The following is a 19,676-nucleotide window of genomic DNA, read 5'->3' as shown; positions in this document are numbered from 1 at the left end:
TATATTTAAATTATTTTTGTGAAGGTTAACTTGTGGTCCCCCCCCATGAATATCAGAATATTTTCTCCAATTTAACATGAATCACAAGCAAAACTTGAATAAAAGGGATACAAAAATGCCAGCAAAGTTATAATAGTCTGTCATGCCTCATATTGTAAATTTTAGGTATGATCAGTAATTTTTTATGTTCCAAATCAACTTTCTGTAACTAAAAAAAAATATTTTAAAATAAGCTAACTTTTAACGACAGAGGGTCTTCCCCTTAATTAGGTACTCATTAAATGTTTAATGCATTGAACTGAACAAAACTTGTAAGAATTCATTTAGTACTACCAAGAAGTTTTAATCTACTTCTCCCCATCACTATCTCTCTTTCTCTATCCATTCCTCTAAATCTAGATGTCTAGATGTAGATATGGACAATGTATTAAATTATTATTCTCATCCTCATGTAAGTCTGTATGTATATGTGTATGTGCATGCCCATTCATTGCCTTCTCAAATCTCCATCCCCTGACACAACCTGAATTTTTGCTTCCTTTTGGATCATTTCCCTTACTCTTCAACACAAACCTTCCACTCAGCTAAAACAGTCTACTCAGTGAACCACCCCTCTATCCTCATTTCTGGCTTCTTGAATTTCCTTATGCAAGAAAGCAATCTGTGTTACTTGTACTTCTATGTTTCTTCAAAGCCATCAGGCTCCCAATCAGATGAAAACTCTTATGTCCAATAAGCCTTCCCAACCAGTGAAGCAAAAAACATTTCTTGCCTCCTTTACATAGATTCTTGTTGGCAATTAGTAGCTGCGATGGTCAAGACCAAGTATCAACAATAACATCACAAAAATAAAAAATTTGACCTTGACCTGAAGGTGTGAAATAAGATAATATCATGGGTCAATGCAAGTATCATGACCAAATAAGCAACCAGAGCTGAAGGAGACAAGATGAGGGCACAGTAGATCTCAGGAGGCAATTTCTTTTACTTGCTACCATCTTCTTGTCGATGGCACCTTTTTAAACTAAAGAAATGTATGGATCTTGCCCTTCTAAATGAATGAGCAACTGAATGAAAATTTGCATACTTTATGGTAAGCACTGAGAACACAAACAGGAAAAGTCAAGTAAGTTCTTCCTCTCAAGAAGCTCACATTGTACTTTTAAAAAGTTCACCTCTAAAATAGAGGGAGAGGCCTGAAAGTTCTACTGAGGCAGTGTAGAGAAGATGGCAAGGTCCAAAGATCACTATATTTACTAAAAAGACCAGATGACAATACCAGAAGGATCCCAGGAAGTAGGGTGGGCCAGATGGTAGGTCCAGCCTGGTGCACTTCCACTACACTGGAAGAAAAAGAGTCACTAATTACCATCTAATCCTAGTCTTGAGAGCAGTCAAAAGTGGAGGCAAAAGAGGGGAGTGAGGTAGGTAGGAAGGAGGGAGTCCTTTTGTGTCAGGTCTTCCTATCTTCAGCCCTCTTACAAGCATTCTGGAATGTAGTGGTGGGTCATACATTTGGGCCCTAGGTAGCTGGAACATCAACCCCCTCAAGAACTTCCTCCCTTCCTTCTACTTATCATCTATATTGCTTCATTTTGTTGTTTCAAGTGTCATTTATGTATTTTGACACCCATTTAATTGCAAATTTCCAGAAGATAAAGACTTAGCTACCACTTCATTTATCCTCCCCACTGAACATACAAACCTGACCCATACAATAATGAATATTCCTTTACTTATTTTTCTCCCAGACTAGATGAAATATAGGCAAATGCAATTTCAATCCTACTTTGTCAACTGGGCTTTCGACATAATTTTCACAAGTTTAGAATCTGGATTTTAAAGTCAACTAGTTCAGCAGACCCCAAATAACAAATATGCTTTTCATTGCTCTTCCATTGTGAACCAGGATTCTTAATTTAACCTTGAAACTCTCTGTAGCTGAATTGCAGAAATACAATTCAGCATTATTTTGTCACATCACTAGAGCAGAAACTTCATGCTGTTATCTAGTTGTTTCAGTGGTTTGCCCTTTCCTTCTCCAGTTCATGTTACAGATGAGGAAACCTGAGGCAAACAGTTAAGTGACTAGTTCAGGGTCACAGAGTTAATAAGTGTCTGAGGCCAGAATTGAATTCAGGAAGATGAGTCTTCCTGACTCCAGGTCCAGCATTCTACCCACTATGCCAAGTAGCCGCCCAATAAGGTAACTACCTTTGTTATAAAACATTATAATTTTTTTCAATTATATTTTGATTCACGAGAACTTCTTTTACAACAAATAAGGACGACAATGGTCTGCTTACAATGACATCTAAAAAATAAATGTTTATGTATCTAAGAAATAGGCAGACAGTAGTCTTTTGTTAAGCCATGAAAAAATACATAATACTATTGAAAGTAAATATGGAAGCCGTCTTCTACCCAGGTCTAATAATTAAGATGAAGGCAGATCAGTATTAGCAGCCTTATGGCATAGTGAATAGGCATTGAATAGGAATCTGAGGGACCTGAGTTCAAATCTTGCCTGAGACATTTAATAGCAGTGTAACCCCTGGGAAAGTCAATTTAACCTACTTATTGGTTTTAATATCTGTAAATGGATATGAGGTCAGGGCTCTAAACTTCATTATCTCTAAGTTCATGTGAAATTGTAAATTTATGATCTAAATATATAACACTTTGACAAACTTCCCCTAGTCTATCAAAGGGAAGGGTCAACCAATTAGTACTATGAGCCTCCATGAAAATAAGGAATCTAGGACCTTCCTCTTCCCCACCCCAACTTTTACTGCCAAGCTACTTCAAAGAACTATACATTCTATTTTGATTGGATACTGAATCATGTTCCTATCCCTAGCCCCCAGGCCCATCTCCTTTGGAGATCACCCAAAACCTGAATCAACAGTTACCTCCTTTCAAATAATTATTAATTAGTCAGAAATCATCTGCCCTGGTACTAGTTCCCCCAATCTCCTCCAAGTCTCATCATCTAACTGTTGCTTTACTTGTTGAATCCTAAATAACTCTTCGCCTTATACAACCATTTCCAAGGCAGACAGAACAAGGTAAGCAAGTTAAGCAACTCTGACCCTCAAAATGTAGGCAGTTTAGATCATGGGTAGATGATATGGCATGGATGATATGATATTGGATCATGGCATGGAAGGATAAAGTGGCATAAGGCTTATTACTGACCTTTCTGACTTTCAATATGTGAAAACCATGTTAAACTACCAAAATCCACTTGAAGTAACAAACACTGAAAGTGGCAACAATGATACAGGGTAATCATTTGACAAGCCGATCAGACTTGAATTTCATATGGATATGGGAAAGTACTAACATTAATTTGCTTAATATTAAATGGAGATTTATAGATTATTTAAATTGGAGTTCTCCCTATGGATTATTAATATTTCAACAAAGCAAGCTTGTAAGTTATTTTATCTTGGTCACAAGAAGACACATTTGCTAGAACTATTCTAATAAATTTAAAAGATATAGAAATTCCTTTGAAAATTATCATTCATTTAACTATATGTATAACCTCTCAAACATCAGGAATATAATCTAGAGCTCACTTTATGGAAACTGCAATAAAATAAAAACCTAAACCGCTAAATAGAAAGTTATATAGCCAAGGAGCTATTTCTAGCTTTCTTTGAGAAGTCAACACGGATGAAGAGTCTGATATTCCCAGGTAGTAAATCTTTACCAAAGTAAAAGAAAATACATTGGCTTTAGGTACCAGGAAACCTGAATTATAACCCAACCCTGCCAAAGTGACTGTGTCAACTGGGGTAAAGGATGGACTGGATTATTCCTAATATCTTTGACTGCTCTAAATTCCACAATACAAGAACATTTACTTGTCTAATAAATATACTCCTTGTTAGTCATTCATTGTATGGGCAATACTTAATTTCTATATGAGGAATTAAGTAAATGCCTTCCAAAAAGGAACGTATCCAGGGTGCCTTCAGATTAGTATCTGATCTAGATCTAGATCTCATATGTAAATAAGCTACTTCATAATGCTCATTAGATAATCATTCACTACAGGATTTGGTTCAAAAAACCTGCCTAGTAGTCCCTTAGCTACATGACACTGATGGCTAAGAAGATTCATAGAATCACAGAGCCCTGGATCTTAGAAATAAAAGAGCTCTCAAGACATGATTCCTATAAAACTGCATACCCTTTGACCAGGGATACCACTAGATCTAAATCCCAAAGAGATCATACAAAAGGAAGATATGGGCAAAAATATGCCTTGCAGCTCTTTTTGTAGTGGCAACGAATCAGAAGTTGAAGGGATCTTCATCAACTGGGGAACGACTGAACAAGCTATAGTATATGAATATTATATGGAATGGTATTGGTATGTAAAAAATCATGAGCAACCTGACATTAGACAAGTCTGGAAACACTACCATGAACTGATGCTGAGTGAAGTGAGGAGAAGCAAGATATTGTACACACTAAGAGCAACATTATGAGATGATCTACGAGGACATAACTCCCCTTAGCAATTCAGAGAACAAGGACAACCATGAGAGACCATTAAGTCTCTGGATATATTATCCATATCCAAAGGAAAAAACTTTGGATTCTGAATGCAGAGCAATGTAAACTATGTTCACTTTTATGTTTTTACTTTCTCATTTTTCCCCCTTAGTTCTAATGCTGCTTTCACAACATAAGCAATATGTAAATATGCTAAACAAGATTGTACATGGACAACCTATATCAAAGTGTTTGCTATCGTGAGGAGAGGAAGGGAAGATGACAGAAAAATGTGGAATTCTAAAGTTTTCAAGAGGATATTTGTTGAAAATTATCTTTGTATGTAATTGAGGAAAAAATGTTTGGAGTCATTAAAAATAAAATAAATTTTAAAAAGATATCATCCCTTACTTTTAGGCACAGAAAAGACCATTTTTTTCCCCTTATTTTACAGGTGAGGAGACTGAAGTCTGGAGAAGCTCAGTGAATTAAGCATAATTGCATAGTTTTTAAATCAATTTATTCAATCATCATTCTTGTCCTCATTGTTTCCTTGTTTTTTAAAAGATGAATACTGGTTTTAGAGCTTGACAGGTTCCTGCATTGGAATCTAGGAAAAGCTATTCAATATACTTATCTTAACTGCTAAAAAAACTGAAGAACAACTCCATATGAAATTAATAATCAAAACTGTAATTGTGATAATCACTTACCCTGGGTTATACAACATGACAGCTGAGAGATTCTCACATGATTTTGAGAGGTCACTCATTGACAAACTGAAGGAAGACAAAAGTCCACTCTAAGAACAGAGCACAAAGCACATCTGTTAATTTTTTCAATACTCAAATCCTAGCAGTTATCTAAACAGCCTTTTTTATTGCTGAAGACCATGCAAACAAATGAGAACCATTACACTTCAAAAGTTTTTATTTTCTTGGTATTGGTACTGGTTGGCCCAAGGCAGAGTACAATTTCTCCCTTTCTGAGTGAAAAGTCTATGTGAGTTGTCTTAGTTGAAAAAATACATCACTTGGAAGACAATAAGCAGTGCCGAGAAGCTGCTTTAGTTAAGCTGGTCCTTGGACATCAAACACAGTCCATCTCCAAATCACTACAAACTTTCCCAGTTTGGTCAGATCTGCTAGAGTTAATACATTGTACTTGGCAAGAATCTTCAAGAACATCAGGACATCTCCGTGTCAGGAAAAACTTTCTGTAAAGGTACAAATATATTCTCTTTTTTTAGATTTAAATGCATTGATATATATGAAGCACGGAAATAATGTATATATGCCAGTATGTAAAATTTTCCAAACAAAATTCCCCAAAATAATTAAAGAGGGAAGTAGGCATTTGGCATTCCACAGAGACAAATTACAGAGGGCTTTGTGTGCACTGAGAAATTTCCAACACTCAAAACAAAGTTGGAGGGGAGGGGAGTTAAATCATAAGATTCTAAAGTTGGATTTGAAAGCTGGAGGCCATCTAGTCACACCACCTACTGAAGACCTGAGACCTAGAGCAACTTGCCACACAGATTGCTAGGAGATAAGCAGCCAAGCTGAGATCAGACCCAGGTTCATTAATACAAAATCCACCAGATTGTACAGTATATCATTTCTCAAGGGGAGGACCAAAATCTAGGGATTTTAAGCTTTTTTTTTCCCCCAAGTTGCAGAAAGCTACATCTTTTCATCCTCTTAAATGAGAATGGCAGAGACCAGTTGGAATAGATAAGAGCTTATTGAGTTGGCTTAGACTAGGAAGAATGAGTTTAACAGTGGCAAGACTAAAGCTTGCAGGCTTCCAAACCAGTCCCAATAATGACATAAAGAAAAGTGATGAAATCAGCATAACATGATTATCAGTGACTTAAGGAAGTTGTGAATCTGTCCTGTTTCTAAAATTGTTTCCCTTGCTCCCCAAGAAACTCTTTGAAAGAGCCACCCCATCCAAACTTCAGTTTTCTCCCTCTCAATTAAAACCAGCCATAACTGAAACTGGTGAGCAGGTGATCTGAAAAACTTAGGCCCAGGGGTGGCTAGGTGGCACAGTGGATAAAGCACCGGCCTTGGAGTCAAGAGTACCTGGGTTCAAATCTGGTCTCAGACACTTAATAATTACCTAGCTGTGTGGCCTTGGGCAAGCCACTTAACTCCATTTGCCTTGCAAAAACCTAAAAAAAAAAAAAGAAGAAGAAAAAAAAAAAGAAGAAAAACTTAGGCCCTTTCTAGACTTCCCTATTACTGCTGAAGGAAGCATCCTCCTCCTAGGTCACCCAGGCCTGAAAGCTAGGTTCATCCTCCGTTTCTCACCCTCTCTCATTCCATTATAGCTGATCTGTTTGTTGATTTTATCTTTGTAACATCTCTCCCACATGCCCCCTCCTCTGCTTTTACCCTGCCACCATCCTGGTGCGGGCTCAGGCCTGGACTATTGAAACAGTCTGCTGCTTGTTCTCCCAGCCACTTGGGTTCAATAATCCTACCAATGGCTCCCTGCCACCTCCATGACCAAATATATGATCATGTTTGCCCTTCACAAACATCCCCCCCATCCCTGCCCCCTCCTCTACGTTCCCAGGCTTCTTATCCCTATTATCCCTCACAGGATTCAGACTCTGTGTTCAAATACTTCTCCTCATGATTCTGGGCATTATCATCTGCACCTGGTAGACTCTAGGTGGTTGGGAAGAGGTGAATTGTGGGGATTCTGGTGAGCTTTGACCACTACCCTAAATGATATCCATCGTCCTCCCCAAATGAGTAGTCAGAGGAAAACTATAAAATCAGCAGAGCCTCGAAGAACAGAGAACCGGCTCCACATACCCTCCTCCTCAACTAGGTAAGCGTCTCTAACACCTAGGAGGTGATGAGCATCTCCAAAAGTCACACTAATCACAATGTTTCACCTGTAATTAGCTTAATCTATCTCACCTTTCTCTTTTCCCTAAGTTTGGCAGCTTCTTTGGGGTGGTTAAAGCGAAACATGTTGGTTCTCCCAAGAAGTATAACAGCACCTAAGAAAATATACATGTTATTATTAACATCCAACCTTGATTCACACACTTAGCTGGTGGCATCTCAAGTCAGATTTCTAAAATTGAAACACAATCTACAGTTATCTACCAAAAGAGAGGAAAGATTTTGCTTGGTAATTTAACTTATCAAACCTTATGAAAATATAAAGATTTTGCTCTTCCAGTTATATTTAAAAGCTTTGAATGATTCTTATACTTCTAAAACTATAATGGATTAGAAATATGATCCATACATCTACAACACTATCATATAAAGAATGTTATAGTTTTAACACTTGGTATCTACCACTCAACTAGACCTTTTTAATGAGTCAAAACTTATTTTGTAGACAAAGAGAAAGGCTCCAGAAATTTCTTTGGTAGCAAAAATTAGGAACAAAGTGGGCAGCCATCAATTAAGAAACAGCTAAATAAACTGTGCCAGAGAAACATAATGTAATATTATTATACTCTAAAAAATGTTATAGATAAGAAAGTCATAGAAACATTAGAAAAATTAAATGAACTTGCAGAATCAAGTAGAACTAGGAAAACAACAGTACATACAATAATCACAAAAAAACATGAAAAAACAGGGAAACAAAGCTGAAAATAATTTGGAATAGAGGTGAAGAAATGCACTTCCTTAATTTTAGAGAGAGAGGAGGGGAACTATTTGTATAGAAAAGTGCACACACCATTCCATTAGATTAGTTCTTGAATCACTCTTTTTCCTTCCTACAAGAATAGATTACTTTATAAAATCACCAATACAAAAAAAGGGATTAGAAGGGTAAATGCAGAACTGTGATGTAAAATAAAAGTTACTTAATGATGCAATTCATCAGTTATGTATATTTATAACACATAAAACAATAATCAATTATGTCAAAGTCCAACTATTAATTACAGTTAATCTTTTTCTTTTGTTGTTGCTGAAATGGCCAGACATAAGTTCTGCAGATCCCTTATGTACATTAATGAAATATCAATGGAAAAAAAAATGAAATGACATTTCACTAACATTTCTTGACATTTTAGACCACTAAGAATAATGGCTTAGAAAAATTATAAAACAAACCTCCCCCCAAAAGCAAAACTCCCATGTAGCTACAGGCTATCTCTTTTACCTTTCTCCAGGAAGCTATTGGTTCAAGAACGGTATTTACATGATATTGGACACAGTATGTTACGATCAAAGGAGAGTTGAACCTGAAAGTTGAAAAAACAAGGCTCTAGCTCTGAGTCTGCCACTAACCTACTGTCTAATCTTGGACAAATCACTTCATTTCTCTGGGCCTCAGTTTTCTCATCTGTAAGGAAAAAAGGGGCTGGATTGATATGAGCTCTAAGGGGTTTTCAAGATCTGAAGTTAAATGAAATATTCCTTGATTCATTATGAATCTAATGAATCACAAGGGATGAATTTTCTGTAAAACAGGAGCCATATTTGGGTCATATTAAAATATAAATATCAAGCCTTCTCTAAATACTTTGTGTATAACTACATTATATTTATTTTGCCTAGAACACAATAAGCACCTAATAAATGCTTGAATAGTGGTTAAAAACATATTTCCTCTTCTTGTGACTACTTTAGTATAAACTATCTGAAAAATATATATAAATTCCATTGTCTAAAATGATGCAAATAGAAAGCTAATGAAAGAGAACTATTTTTTGTTCAGAAAAAAATTTTAATTAAGTTTTGATAGCATGCTTGGCTTAAAATTTTTGGTTTCCCAATGTGGACAGAAAGAAAAATTGAAAACATATCCATCTTTAACACTTTTGTGTGGGGCAATAAAATTTACATTATTAATTTCATCTATAGAGCATGGAAGTAAAACTTCACAAACTTCAGGGGGAAGTGTTAATCTTTCAATAATGCCCCCCCCCCAACTAAAGTCAGATAAATGAAAACATCTGCTATGCTAGTTGGTAAATTATTTTTCAGATTCAAATTTGAGGGTACAAGAGATTTAAGATTAGTCTTTTCTAAAACAGCCTATCACAATGTTCAGTAATGCCTAAGTACACACCAAAAAAAAACAACCTGACTATCTCACAAGAGAAATGCAAAAGATAAGTCTGTAATTGTATGAGCAACTTGTTCTGAATTTCACTGCTTTGGAATTCTCAATTTCAAATATTATATGAACTCACTGTGTGATAACTGTCAAGTAAAAAGAAGATTTTCTCTGAGGGAAGGCAGAAAATCAAGAAACAAAACTCATCCCAAGTACTTCTTCAATATTTCCTTCAAAGATAAATTGGTTTGAATATGTTTTAATCTTTCCTCAAGTTTAGCAATGTACTGAAAACACTCAAGGCACATTTTTGGTGGCAAAGGCATGTACTAATGCAAGTTTTCATTTTATTTAGTCAACCTTCAATCAATATGAGGAACAAAAAATCCATCAAAAACCAAGTTTGAAAATATTATGGTTTAACCGTTTCTAAAATCCCATCTTCAAAACAGAAGTGTCAAAATCAAATAGTTGATAGCATGCTGAAGTGGAAAGTCACAATTAACATTATCTTTTCTGTAGGTTTCACCAGCTGGGTGGCACAGTGGGGAGACTACTAGGTCTAAAGACAAGAACATTCACCTTTCTGAGTTCAAATTTGAATTCAGACACTTACAATTGTGTGATTCTGGCCAAGTCACTTGATCCTTATCTATAAAATGAGCTAGAGAAGGAAATGGTAAACCACCCCATTATTTTTGCCAAGAAAACTTTAATCTCTGCATTTCCATGGAAATCTATCTTTTGTTTTTTTTCTATACCTTTATAATCTTAAAACTTTTGTTGTTCAATTGCTTTTCAGTTGACTCTATGTAATCCCCATTTGGATTAGATAGCTAAATATTGGGGATACAAAGACAAAAACTGAATATAATTTCTGACTTCATCCATATCAAAATTCTGACTTGGGCCAAGTCTTTTCACTGTGAAAAGGAGAAGAAAATAATTTTGAATAGACTTTGTATTTATTTTCTGGCACCACAATAGATTTATGTGTATAAATATTTTCTCATACATTAGCATTGTTTAGAATAGAGAATGAGTTTTGAGTTCCAAACATCAAGTTTATAAATGAACTCTTGGAACATAATCTTTTGGAAAATTGAAACTACCAATAGTGCCAACATATATTTTTTTAATCCTGAAGTTAGCATGGGCCTTAGACAGCATCTAGCCTGAATTATAAAATTCAAAATTATCTTCTGCAACATTCTTGAGCTGTGATTGAACACTTCTAGTAATTAGATGGTCACTATCTGCCTCAAAAGTTAAAACATTATATTTTTATACAGTCAATTATTCTAATAAACTCCTTATTATATATTGAAATTACAGATTATATTTAAACCCTCTTCTACAAGACAGATTGTTCATGACTTCAGAAGCAGTAAATTTCTGTAACTTTCCCATATTTGCCTTCAAACAACCATAAAATTGTGCAATCCTGGAACAGTAAAACTAAAAAAGACAAGATGAAACAATCCTTTAACCCTAGAAGATCAGCAGGAAAGGTCTGTCTCACTCAGGTGATGGGGAGCACAGTCCAGGACAGGAAGAATTCCAGCAAACTCCACCTCAATAAACCAGTGGGACATACTGAGTCCCACTGTGGAAGAGCAGATAAATGCCAACTCCAGAACCACCCCCCCCACATGCCTCAGCATAGCCAGGGGAACTGGCACACTCCAACTCGGAGAACTGCCAACTGCTATAGCTTAGCCCTGGGCAAACAGACAGCCTCCAGTGGTCAGACTTCCTGTGCTTCATAATAGCCTTGGGGCAAACAGGTAGATGCCAATGTAAGAGTGCTAAGCAAGATGCCAGCTCTGGTTCCTGCCATATGTTTCACCACAGCCTTGGGAAAACAGGTGGCCATCACCGGTCAAGATGGCCATGTGCTTCAGCCTTGCCCCAGGAAATGCATTAATACCCCACTGGCTTCAGCACATGGCAAGATACCAGCACTAGGTCGCCAATTCAGAACCAGGTAAACTGCCAGAATCCCATCACCTTCAGTAGTGGGTCCAACCCAACCCCATTCCCTCAGCACAGCATTAGACACAAAGGTCATCTGTTGGTCTTAGGGCAACATCAGTGCAGCAACAAGTAATCCTGTGTCCCTGGCACAAAAAGTCTAAAACAGCTCCCCTTCCACCTCGAGAGCAGAGGTCAAATTTAAAAGAAAAGAATAATTTAAAAGAAAGTAAAATGACAAAAAAACAGAATGAACAAAAAACAACAACAAAGAATCTGACCATAGAAAGTTATTATGGTGACAAGGAAGATCAAGACACAAACTCAGAAGAGTATAATATCAATATACCTATGAGCAAAACCCTAAAGGTAAGTGGGACATGATCTCAAGCCCAGAAGGAACTCATAGAAAAGCTCTAAAAGAAGCTTAAGTTTCATAAAAGAGATGTAGAAGAAAAACTAGAAAAAGTGATGCAAGAAAATTATGAAAAAGGAGTCAATGGTTTAGAAAAAGAAAACAACTGTTTAAAAAGTTGAACTGGTGAAATGGAAAAGGATATACAAAAATCCACTGATGAAAACAATTCCTTAAATAGGGAAAAAAGGAAATATGAAAGTTAATTAAGGGAAAACAAATCCTTAAAAGTTAGAATTGGCACTTACTAATTACCTAGCTGTGTGGCCTTGGGCAAGCCATTAACCCCATTTGCCTTGCAAAAATCTAAAAAAAAAAAAAAAAAGAAGAAGTTAGAATTGGCCAGGTGGAAGCCAAGGACTCTATGAGATATCAAGAATCAGTCAAGTTCAAAAAGAATGGAAAAAATAGAATAAAATGTAAATACCTCAAGGGAAAACAACTGACCTGTAAACAGTTGCAGGAGAAACAAAGTAAGAAATACTGGAAAACCTGAAAGTCACAAACAAAATGAGGACCTGGCTAGTAGCATCTTTCAAGAAATTATAAAGCAAAAACTGCTCTGATATCCTAGAACCACAGGGCAAATAGGCACTAAAAGAATTCACTGATCGCCTGAGGAAAGGGATCCTAATCCAAGGATTATCATAACCAAATTTCAGAACTATCAAGTTAAGGAAAAAACACTGCAAGTAACTGGAAAGAAAACCACAAACAGTATTAAAAAGGATGTAGCAGCTATAAAATTAAAGGCTCAGAAAATGGGAAACATGATATTTCAGAAGGCAAAGGAATTAGGCCTCTATATAGGATTATAACCAATCCTACTTCAAGGAAAAAAAATGTTTATTTAATGAAATACAAGGATTTCAAGCTTTCATAAAGCCACAATCATACAAAAAAAACTCTCAGATAAATGAAGCCTAAATAGGTTAAAAGGGAAAAGAAAACATAAGGGACTCAGATGACAGTTGTGATTCTTAAAAATTGTACCTCTAATAGAATACCCAGAAGGAATTTACATAGACAGAGGGTATAGATATAAGGTGAATTTGAGGGAATGACATTAAAAAAAATAATTAAGGCATGAGAAAGAATTGTAAACTGGATGCAGAAGAAAGCTAAAGGTAGAAAAGGATAAATTATTTGGTTCAAAAAGGGAATAATATGCACAATAAAGAAATCTCTCTTACCCAACAGAAAAGTAAGGATAAGGATAAGGTGGGTGGGGGCAGAAAAGATAAATATCAGGGAAGAGATGGCAGATCATGGGGACAACAAATAAAAACAAAACATTGTAAAGGAGGGAAAGAGTGAAAAGAAAGAAAGGACAAACAGGAGGAAAAAAAGGATGGAGGAAAATATATGCTGTGGTCATAACTTTGAATGGGAATGGGATGAATTCTAGCATAATATGGAAGGGTATAGCAAAGTGGACCAAAATCCAGAATCCTGTAATATGGTGGTTAAAAGAAACATAGTTGAAGCAGAGACACAGACAGAGTAAAAGTAAGGGGCTGGAGCAGAATCTATTATGTTTCAGTTGAAGGTAAAAAAAAAAAATAGTAGGCATAACAATCCTGATCTCAAACAAAACAAAAACAAAAATAGATCTAAGTAAAAGAGACAAGGACACTATATCTTGGGAGACGGTAACACAGGCAATGAAGTAATATCAATACTAAACATATAAACACCAAATAGTATAGCATTCAAATATTGGAAATTGAAAGGATACCCATCAACTGTGGAATGGTTATACTAGAAATGAGTATATGAATGTAATGTAATATTATTGTGCAATAAGAAATGATTAGAATATGAAAAACCTGGAAACCAGAAAAACCTAGAAAGATTTGTACTAATACAAAGTGAAATGAACAGAAAGAGGAAAATATTGTACACAGTACTAGTAATGTGTGAGTGTATGATGACCAAATATCAGATCTTATCAGCAACGCAATGATCTAAGACAAGAACAAAGGACTCATTTTAGAAAATGCTATCAAAATCCAGATAAAAGAGTACCTGGGTTCAAATCTGGTCTCAGACACTTAATAATTACCTAGCTGTGTGGCCTTGGGCAAGCCACTTAACCCCATTTGCCTTGCAAAAACCTAAAAACAAAAAACAAACAAAAAAAATCCAGATAAAGAACTGATGGATTATGAATACAGAGTGTTCCTTTTTTTCCACTTTATTCTTTTTTGTGTTTTTTTTCTTTTGATATAGCTTTTTTTTCCCCTTTCACAATGGTGATTAATAGGAAAATGTACTTTTCATAATAGCATATGTAACATAGCAAATTGCTCACCATTTTAGGAAGAAGGGAGGGGTGGGAGAAAAATTTGAACTCACAATTTTTAAAAAATGAATGCTAAAAATTGTCTTGACATGTAATTGGAAAAAATGAAATACTATTTTAAAAATATACATGACAGATGTTCAAACACATGAAGAACATCATCCCCCCTCCCCCAAACTAATTCTCTTTTCTCAGCTAAACACACCATTTATTTAGCTATGTCTCAAATGACTCAGATCCCAGAGGTGATCCATTTGAAAATCTGTCAGTGTCCCTCTTAAAATTATGGTGCCAAAAATTGTTTGTAATGCTACAGGGATCTGACCACTGTCAAATAAAAAGCAAGTACTGCTTCCCTTCTTTCTAGATGTTAACATTATACTGCATGAGGATTTGGGCAGTGATACACAAATGAGACAATGGTATTTTAGACAATTAAATTCCTAAACATTTCTCTTAAGAAGCTATTAAGCCAGGTCTTCCTTTCTCTTGCATTTGAGGTAAAGATTTTTGTCAACAGCTACATAATAGGGGATTAACAGAATTTATCCCTATTACATTTTGTCTTGTTTCAACTCCTAATTCTAGTCTGTTAAGATACTGCTCACCCAATAATATAAATAGTCCTCCCCACCTTTGAGTCACAAATTTATAAAGCTTGCCTTTTATATCTTTATACAAGTTAATAGGATAAGATAAAGGTAAAAACTGCATATTAACAACCTTTCAGACCCTTCCTTCACACTGTCATGTTCCATTCATAAAGACTTTTGAGATATAGTCAATCAGGTATAAATATACCTACTGTACTAAGATGAAGCCCAGATAATTCCATTTTGTCCACAAAAAGACAAGATTAAAACTTTTATCCCTTACTGAAATTTCTATATCCATCTCTGTCAATTACACTAGAAACCCTAAAAAAAAAGTACAATGAGTTCAATTTGGTTATGATTTGATCCTGTGAATTCATGACAGTTCTTAAAAATCACTGCTTCCATTTTTAATTGTTCAGAAAACATTTGCTGAATTGCTAGAATTTTGCTGAGAATCTTGGTCTATTAATTTCTAGGTTCCTACTTTGCCCCTTTATAAAGTAAAAAAATATCAGGTTCTAATCTTGGGATAGTTCTCCCATTTTAAATAATTTCTCAAAGATAGAAAGTATGCAATCACATCTTTTAAGTTCTTTCAGTACCCAGATAACAAAATAATGAATTGTCTTCTTCTTCTTTTAAAATATGTACTTTAAAAAAAAAATATTTACCAGAATAACAAGCAGTAGATTTATAAAGATAAAACCAACAAATGTCCTTGTAAAAAGGAAACAAAAATCCCAATTTAGGGTAAGGCATCCCTGGATTATGCAAGCCTTGAAGCAACAAAGTCATGATACTAGAAATAATTTCTAATATAAAAATGTAATTTTTTAAAGCAAAAGACAAATGGCCACAAAAAGATCACCAGAATAAGGAGTAATCATTTCATGATGACATACTCTTAACATACCTTGAGTTTACACAGCTAACTACCTTGACAGAGAAAGGTAAAATATTAAGTGATAAAAACCTGTGCTAGTTATCTACTCTAAATGTTTCTCTTCAATCACTCAAAGCTTGCATCTTTATAATTACATTGTCCCAAATTGTCTTGGTAATCACTTCTATGGATCAGAATACTGCTGAGTTTACATTTATGTTGATATGTGTTAAATACTTGTCTCTCAGAAGACATTTCTCTCATTTTATAATCCATGCATCATAGGCAAAAGCCATATTTTGAGGAACTTTGTTGAAATTTGCTTTCCTAAAATCTTGAGTTTGTATGAGTATGCCCAGTGATCTTTTAGTAAAAAAAATTTATTACAAATCCTATTATGATAAGGGTCACTTTCTCTCAACATACCTGACACTTTAGCTTCACAAATCAATTCTTCTTTGTTGGTCAAAAACTAAGTACAGAATAAGCAGCTCCCCTAACCATTTCATTTATTTCCTTGGAGAGAAAATTTACAGCAAGGAAAGCAACTAACATTTCTTCCTCTTCATTCATTCCTCTCTATGGCAGACTTTTTTTTTCCTGTCACCAATGTAAAGCTTATTCTCTATCAATAATAGCTTCCACTATTCATTTTCATCCTCCTACACACTTTTTTATTGATATTCTATTTTGTTCGTTCCAATAGACTTTTAAAATTCATCCTTTCTTATCCCAAATGCCTTAGTAAAACCTCACTTTCACCAAAGCAATTTAATTATTACTTGTCTTCCATTTCCCTTTAGACCAAACAAATATTACCTCATTCTTCATTCCTGTTCCACATAACTCATCTACTGATTTATCCACTGACTCCCACATCAATTCCACAGCAAATTCACTGAACTTGGAGGGGACTCTATGTGCATGATTAGTTTCTTCTATTCTTTTCCTTGCCCTTTATTTATACTTCTCGTCTGTTCACTCCTTCCATAATATTTCCATTCTCTTCTTAAAAAATTACATAATCTGTGTAGGAATATGTCCTCCACTGATTCATTCAGAACAAATGCTAAGATCCAGCACAGCCAAGATGGTATTGGAACTCCAGGGACCCCACTAAACTCTCCCCTCAAACTCCTCCTAATATCCTTGAATAATGACTCTAAACAAATTCTGAAGCAGCAGAAGCCACAAAAAGATAGAGTGAAACACTTCACTGGTCCAAGACAACTTAGAAGTTCAGTAGGAAAGGGCCGTGGCACCAGGGTGAGAAAGGAGAACAGTCCAGCACAAGCCACACCAGCCCCAGGAAACTGGGATTTTGGGAGACACTGTGTCTGCAGTAGCAGCAGTTGCCTCCAGGAGTTTAGCACACAGATAGAAAGGGCATCAGACAACTGGTCACAAAGCTTTGCCTACACTCAGATGTGGGTAGCCACCAAGGACTGTAGACTCAGGGCAAGAAAGAACACTAATGAAGCCATCAAAGCCTGTGGCCACGATGGGGCAGAGATCCTCAGTTCAGTTTCAAGGAGAAAATGATGCTCGTGGTCACTCACAGACCAGAGCCCTAGCCAGGAGAGCAATAAACATACCTCTCCTTAGATCATCCTACCTAGAAAGAACTGAAAACTTACAGATCCCTGGTCTGGAAAACAGCTGCACAAAACTCCTGAAGCTTGAGGCAGTGTACTGAACTAGAAAGTTACTATAATGACATGGAAGTTTAAAACACACCTCCAGAAGAAGATAAAAAAAAAAAAGTCAACCTTCCTTTATTCAAAACCTCCAAGAAAATGAATTGGTCTTAGGCCACAGAAGGACTCAAAAAGGATTTTGAAAGATCAATTAAGAGGGGTAGCAAGGTGGCACAATGGATAGAGCACCAGCCATGGAGTCAGGAGTACCGGAGTTCAAATCTGACCTCAGACACTTAATAATTACCTAGCTCTGGGCAGGTGACTTAAACCCATTGTCTTGCAAAAACAAAAACAAACAAACAAAAAAATCAATTAAGAGGAGTAGAGGAAAAATTGGAAATGAGAATGATACAAGAAAAATCATGAAAAACAAGTCAATAGCTTGATAAAGGAGACACACACACACACACACACACACACACACACACACACACACAAACACAGTGAAATTATCTCACTGGAAAAACAACTGACATGGAAAATAGATCCAGCAGAGATATTTTAAAACCTCTTGAACTAAGGATAACCCTGGGAGACAATGTTATCCACATTCAAAGGAAAAAACAAAAAAGCAAAGCCACAGAATCTGAATGTATACTGTGTTCATTTTTTAAACAGGTTTTTCCTTCCTATCTTATGGTTTTCTTTCCTTTAACTTAGTCCTAATTCCTCTTACACAAAATGACATACATAAATATTGTAATTGAAAAAATAAAAAACAATATATTTTTGTTTTCAAAAAAAAAATTGTTGGACTACCTTGAAAGCCATGACCCCCCCCAAAAAAAGAGCCTAAATAGCATCTTTCAAGAAATTATCAAGGAAAAGTGCCCTGATATTTTAAAATCAGAGGGTAAAAACAGAAATGAAAAGACCTTACTAATTACCTCCTAAAAGAGATCCAGAAATGAAAACTCCCAGGAGTATTATAGCCAAATTCTAGAGAACCCAGGTCAAGAAGAAAATATTGCAAAGTAGCCAGAAAGAAACAATTCAGATATTATACCACAGTCAGGATTGCACAAGATTTAGCAGCTTCTACTTTAAAGGATCTGAGGCCTTGAAATATGAAATTTCAGAAGGCAAAAGAGTTTGGAGTACAATCAAAAATCAAACTATCCAGCAAAGAGCACATTCTTTCAAGGTGAAAAAGATGGACATTCAATGAAATAAGGGACTTTCAAACTTACCTTATTGAAAAGATCAGAGCTGAACACAAAATCTGTCTTTCAAACACATAAGACATGAAGAGAAGCAGAAAAAAAGGTAAAAAGGAAAGGGAAAATCATAAACAAGGTAAAAATATTCATATTCCTGCATGGGAAAATGATATTCATAAGAATTTTCTCAATATACATAAAGAGATAACAGGAGTAAGTGGAATATGAAGGGATGTTTCAAAAGAATAAAATTCAGGAATGAGAAAAGAATATACTGGGGGGAAAAGGAAAGGGGAGAGAGGTAGGATGGGGTATTTCATGTAAATGAGTTAAGAAAAAGCTTTTACAGCAAGAGGGAAAGAGTGGGGAGGAATGACTGAATTTTCATCAGAATTGGCTCAAATAGAAAATAACACACACACTCAATTGAGTATAAAAATTTTATTATATATTATATTCAATAGGAAAGAGGGGAAGGAAATAAGAAAGGGGCTGAGAGAAGAGAGGGCTGATTAGGGGACAGAATAGAAGCCAAACAATTTTGTGGAGATATAGGATGAAAGGAGAGAGAAAATAGAATAAACGGGGAGAAATAGGATGGAGGGAAAAACAGCCTGCAATACTAATTGTACAAAAAAATGTGAAGTCAAATTTCTCTTATGCAGGTCTCTCTCAAACACAGAGAACTGAGTAAAATTTGTAAAAATAGGAGCCATTGCCTCACTGACAAGTGATCAAAAGATATGAACAGTTTTTGAATGAAGTAATCAAAGCTATCCACAGTCATATGAAATAAAGTTCTAACTCACTATTGTTTGGAGAAATGCAAATTAAACAATTCTGTGGTACTACCTCATTCCTGTTAGATTGGCTAATAGGAAAGAAAAGAAAAATGGTGCATTTAAGGGGTGTGGGGAAAATGAGACATTAATGCATGGTTGGTGGAAGTGTGAATTTTTTCAACCATTCTGTAGAACAATTTGAAACTATGCCTAACCTACCCTTTGACCTCCTACTAGGTTTCTTATCTCTCAAAAGAGATAAGAAACAGAAGAAAGGACTATGTGTACAAAATATTTATA

General features: G+C 35.6%; 1 protein-coding gene across 16 annotated transcripts in view; it reads right to left on the bottom strand.

Moving 5' to 3' along the window:
* The window catches only part of KIF16B (kinesin family member 16B), a 563,734-nt gene that overhangs the window by 357,780 nt on the left and 186,278 nt on the right, over positions 1-19,676 (bottom strand). For 15 of the 16 annotated variants that reach the window (XM_074209395.1, XM_074209396.1, XM_074209398.1 and 12 more), the window contains exons 16-17: positions 7,449-7,531; positions 5,223-5,311 (exon numbers count right to left, since the gene is read on the bottom strand). In XM_074209395.1, coding sequence (XP_074065496.1) covers positions 5,223-5,311; positions 7,449-7,531 — 172 coding nt within the window. Of the gene's footprint in view, positions 1-5,222; positions 5,312-7,448; positions 7,532-8,661; positions 8,744-19,676 lie in introns of those variants that run through there. The other variant, XM_074209405.1, reaches the window with a different exon arrangement.

The sequence above is a fragment of the Macrotis lagotis genome, chromosome 1, assembly GCF_037893015.1.
Source record: "Macrotis lagotis isolate mMagLag1 chromosome 1, bilby.v1.9.chrom.fasta, whole genome shotgun sequence".
NCBI classification, from domain to species: domain Eukaryota; kingdom Metazoa; phylum Chordata; class Mammalia; order Peramelemorphia; family Peramelidae; genus Macrotis; species Macrotis lagotis.
Note: the sequence above shows the minus strand (reverse complement) of the source record. Positions and strands in the feature narration are given on the sequence as shown.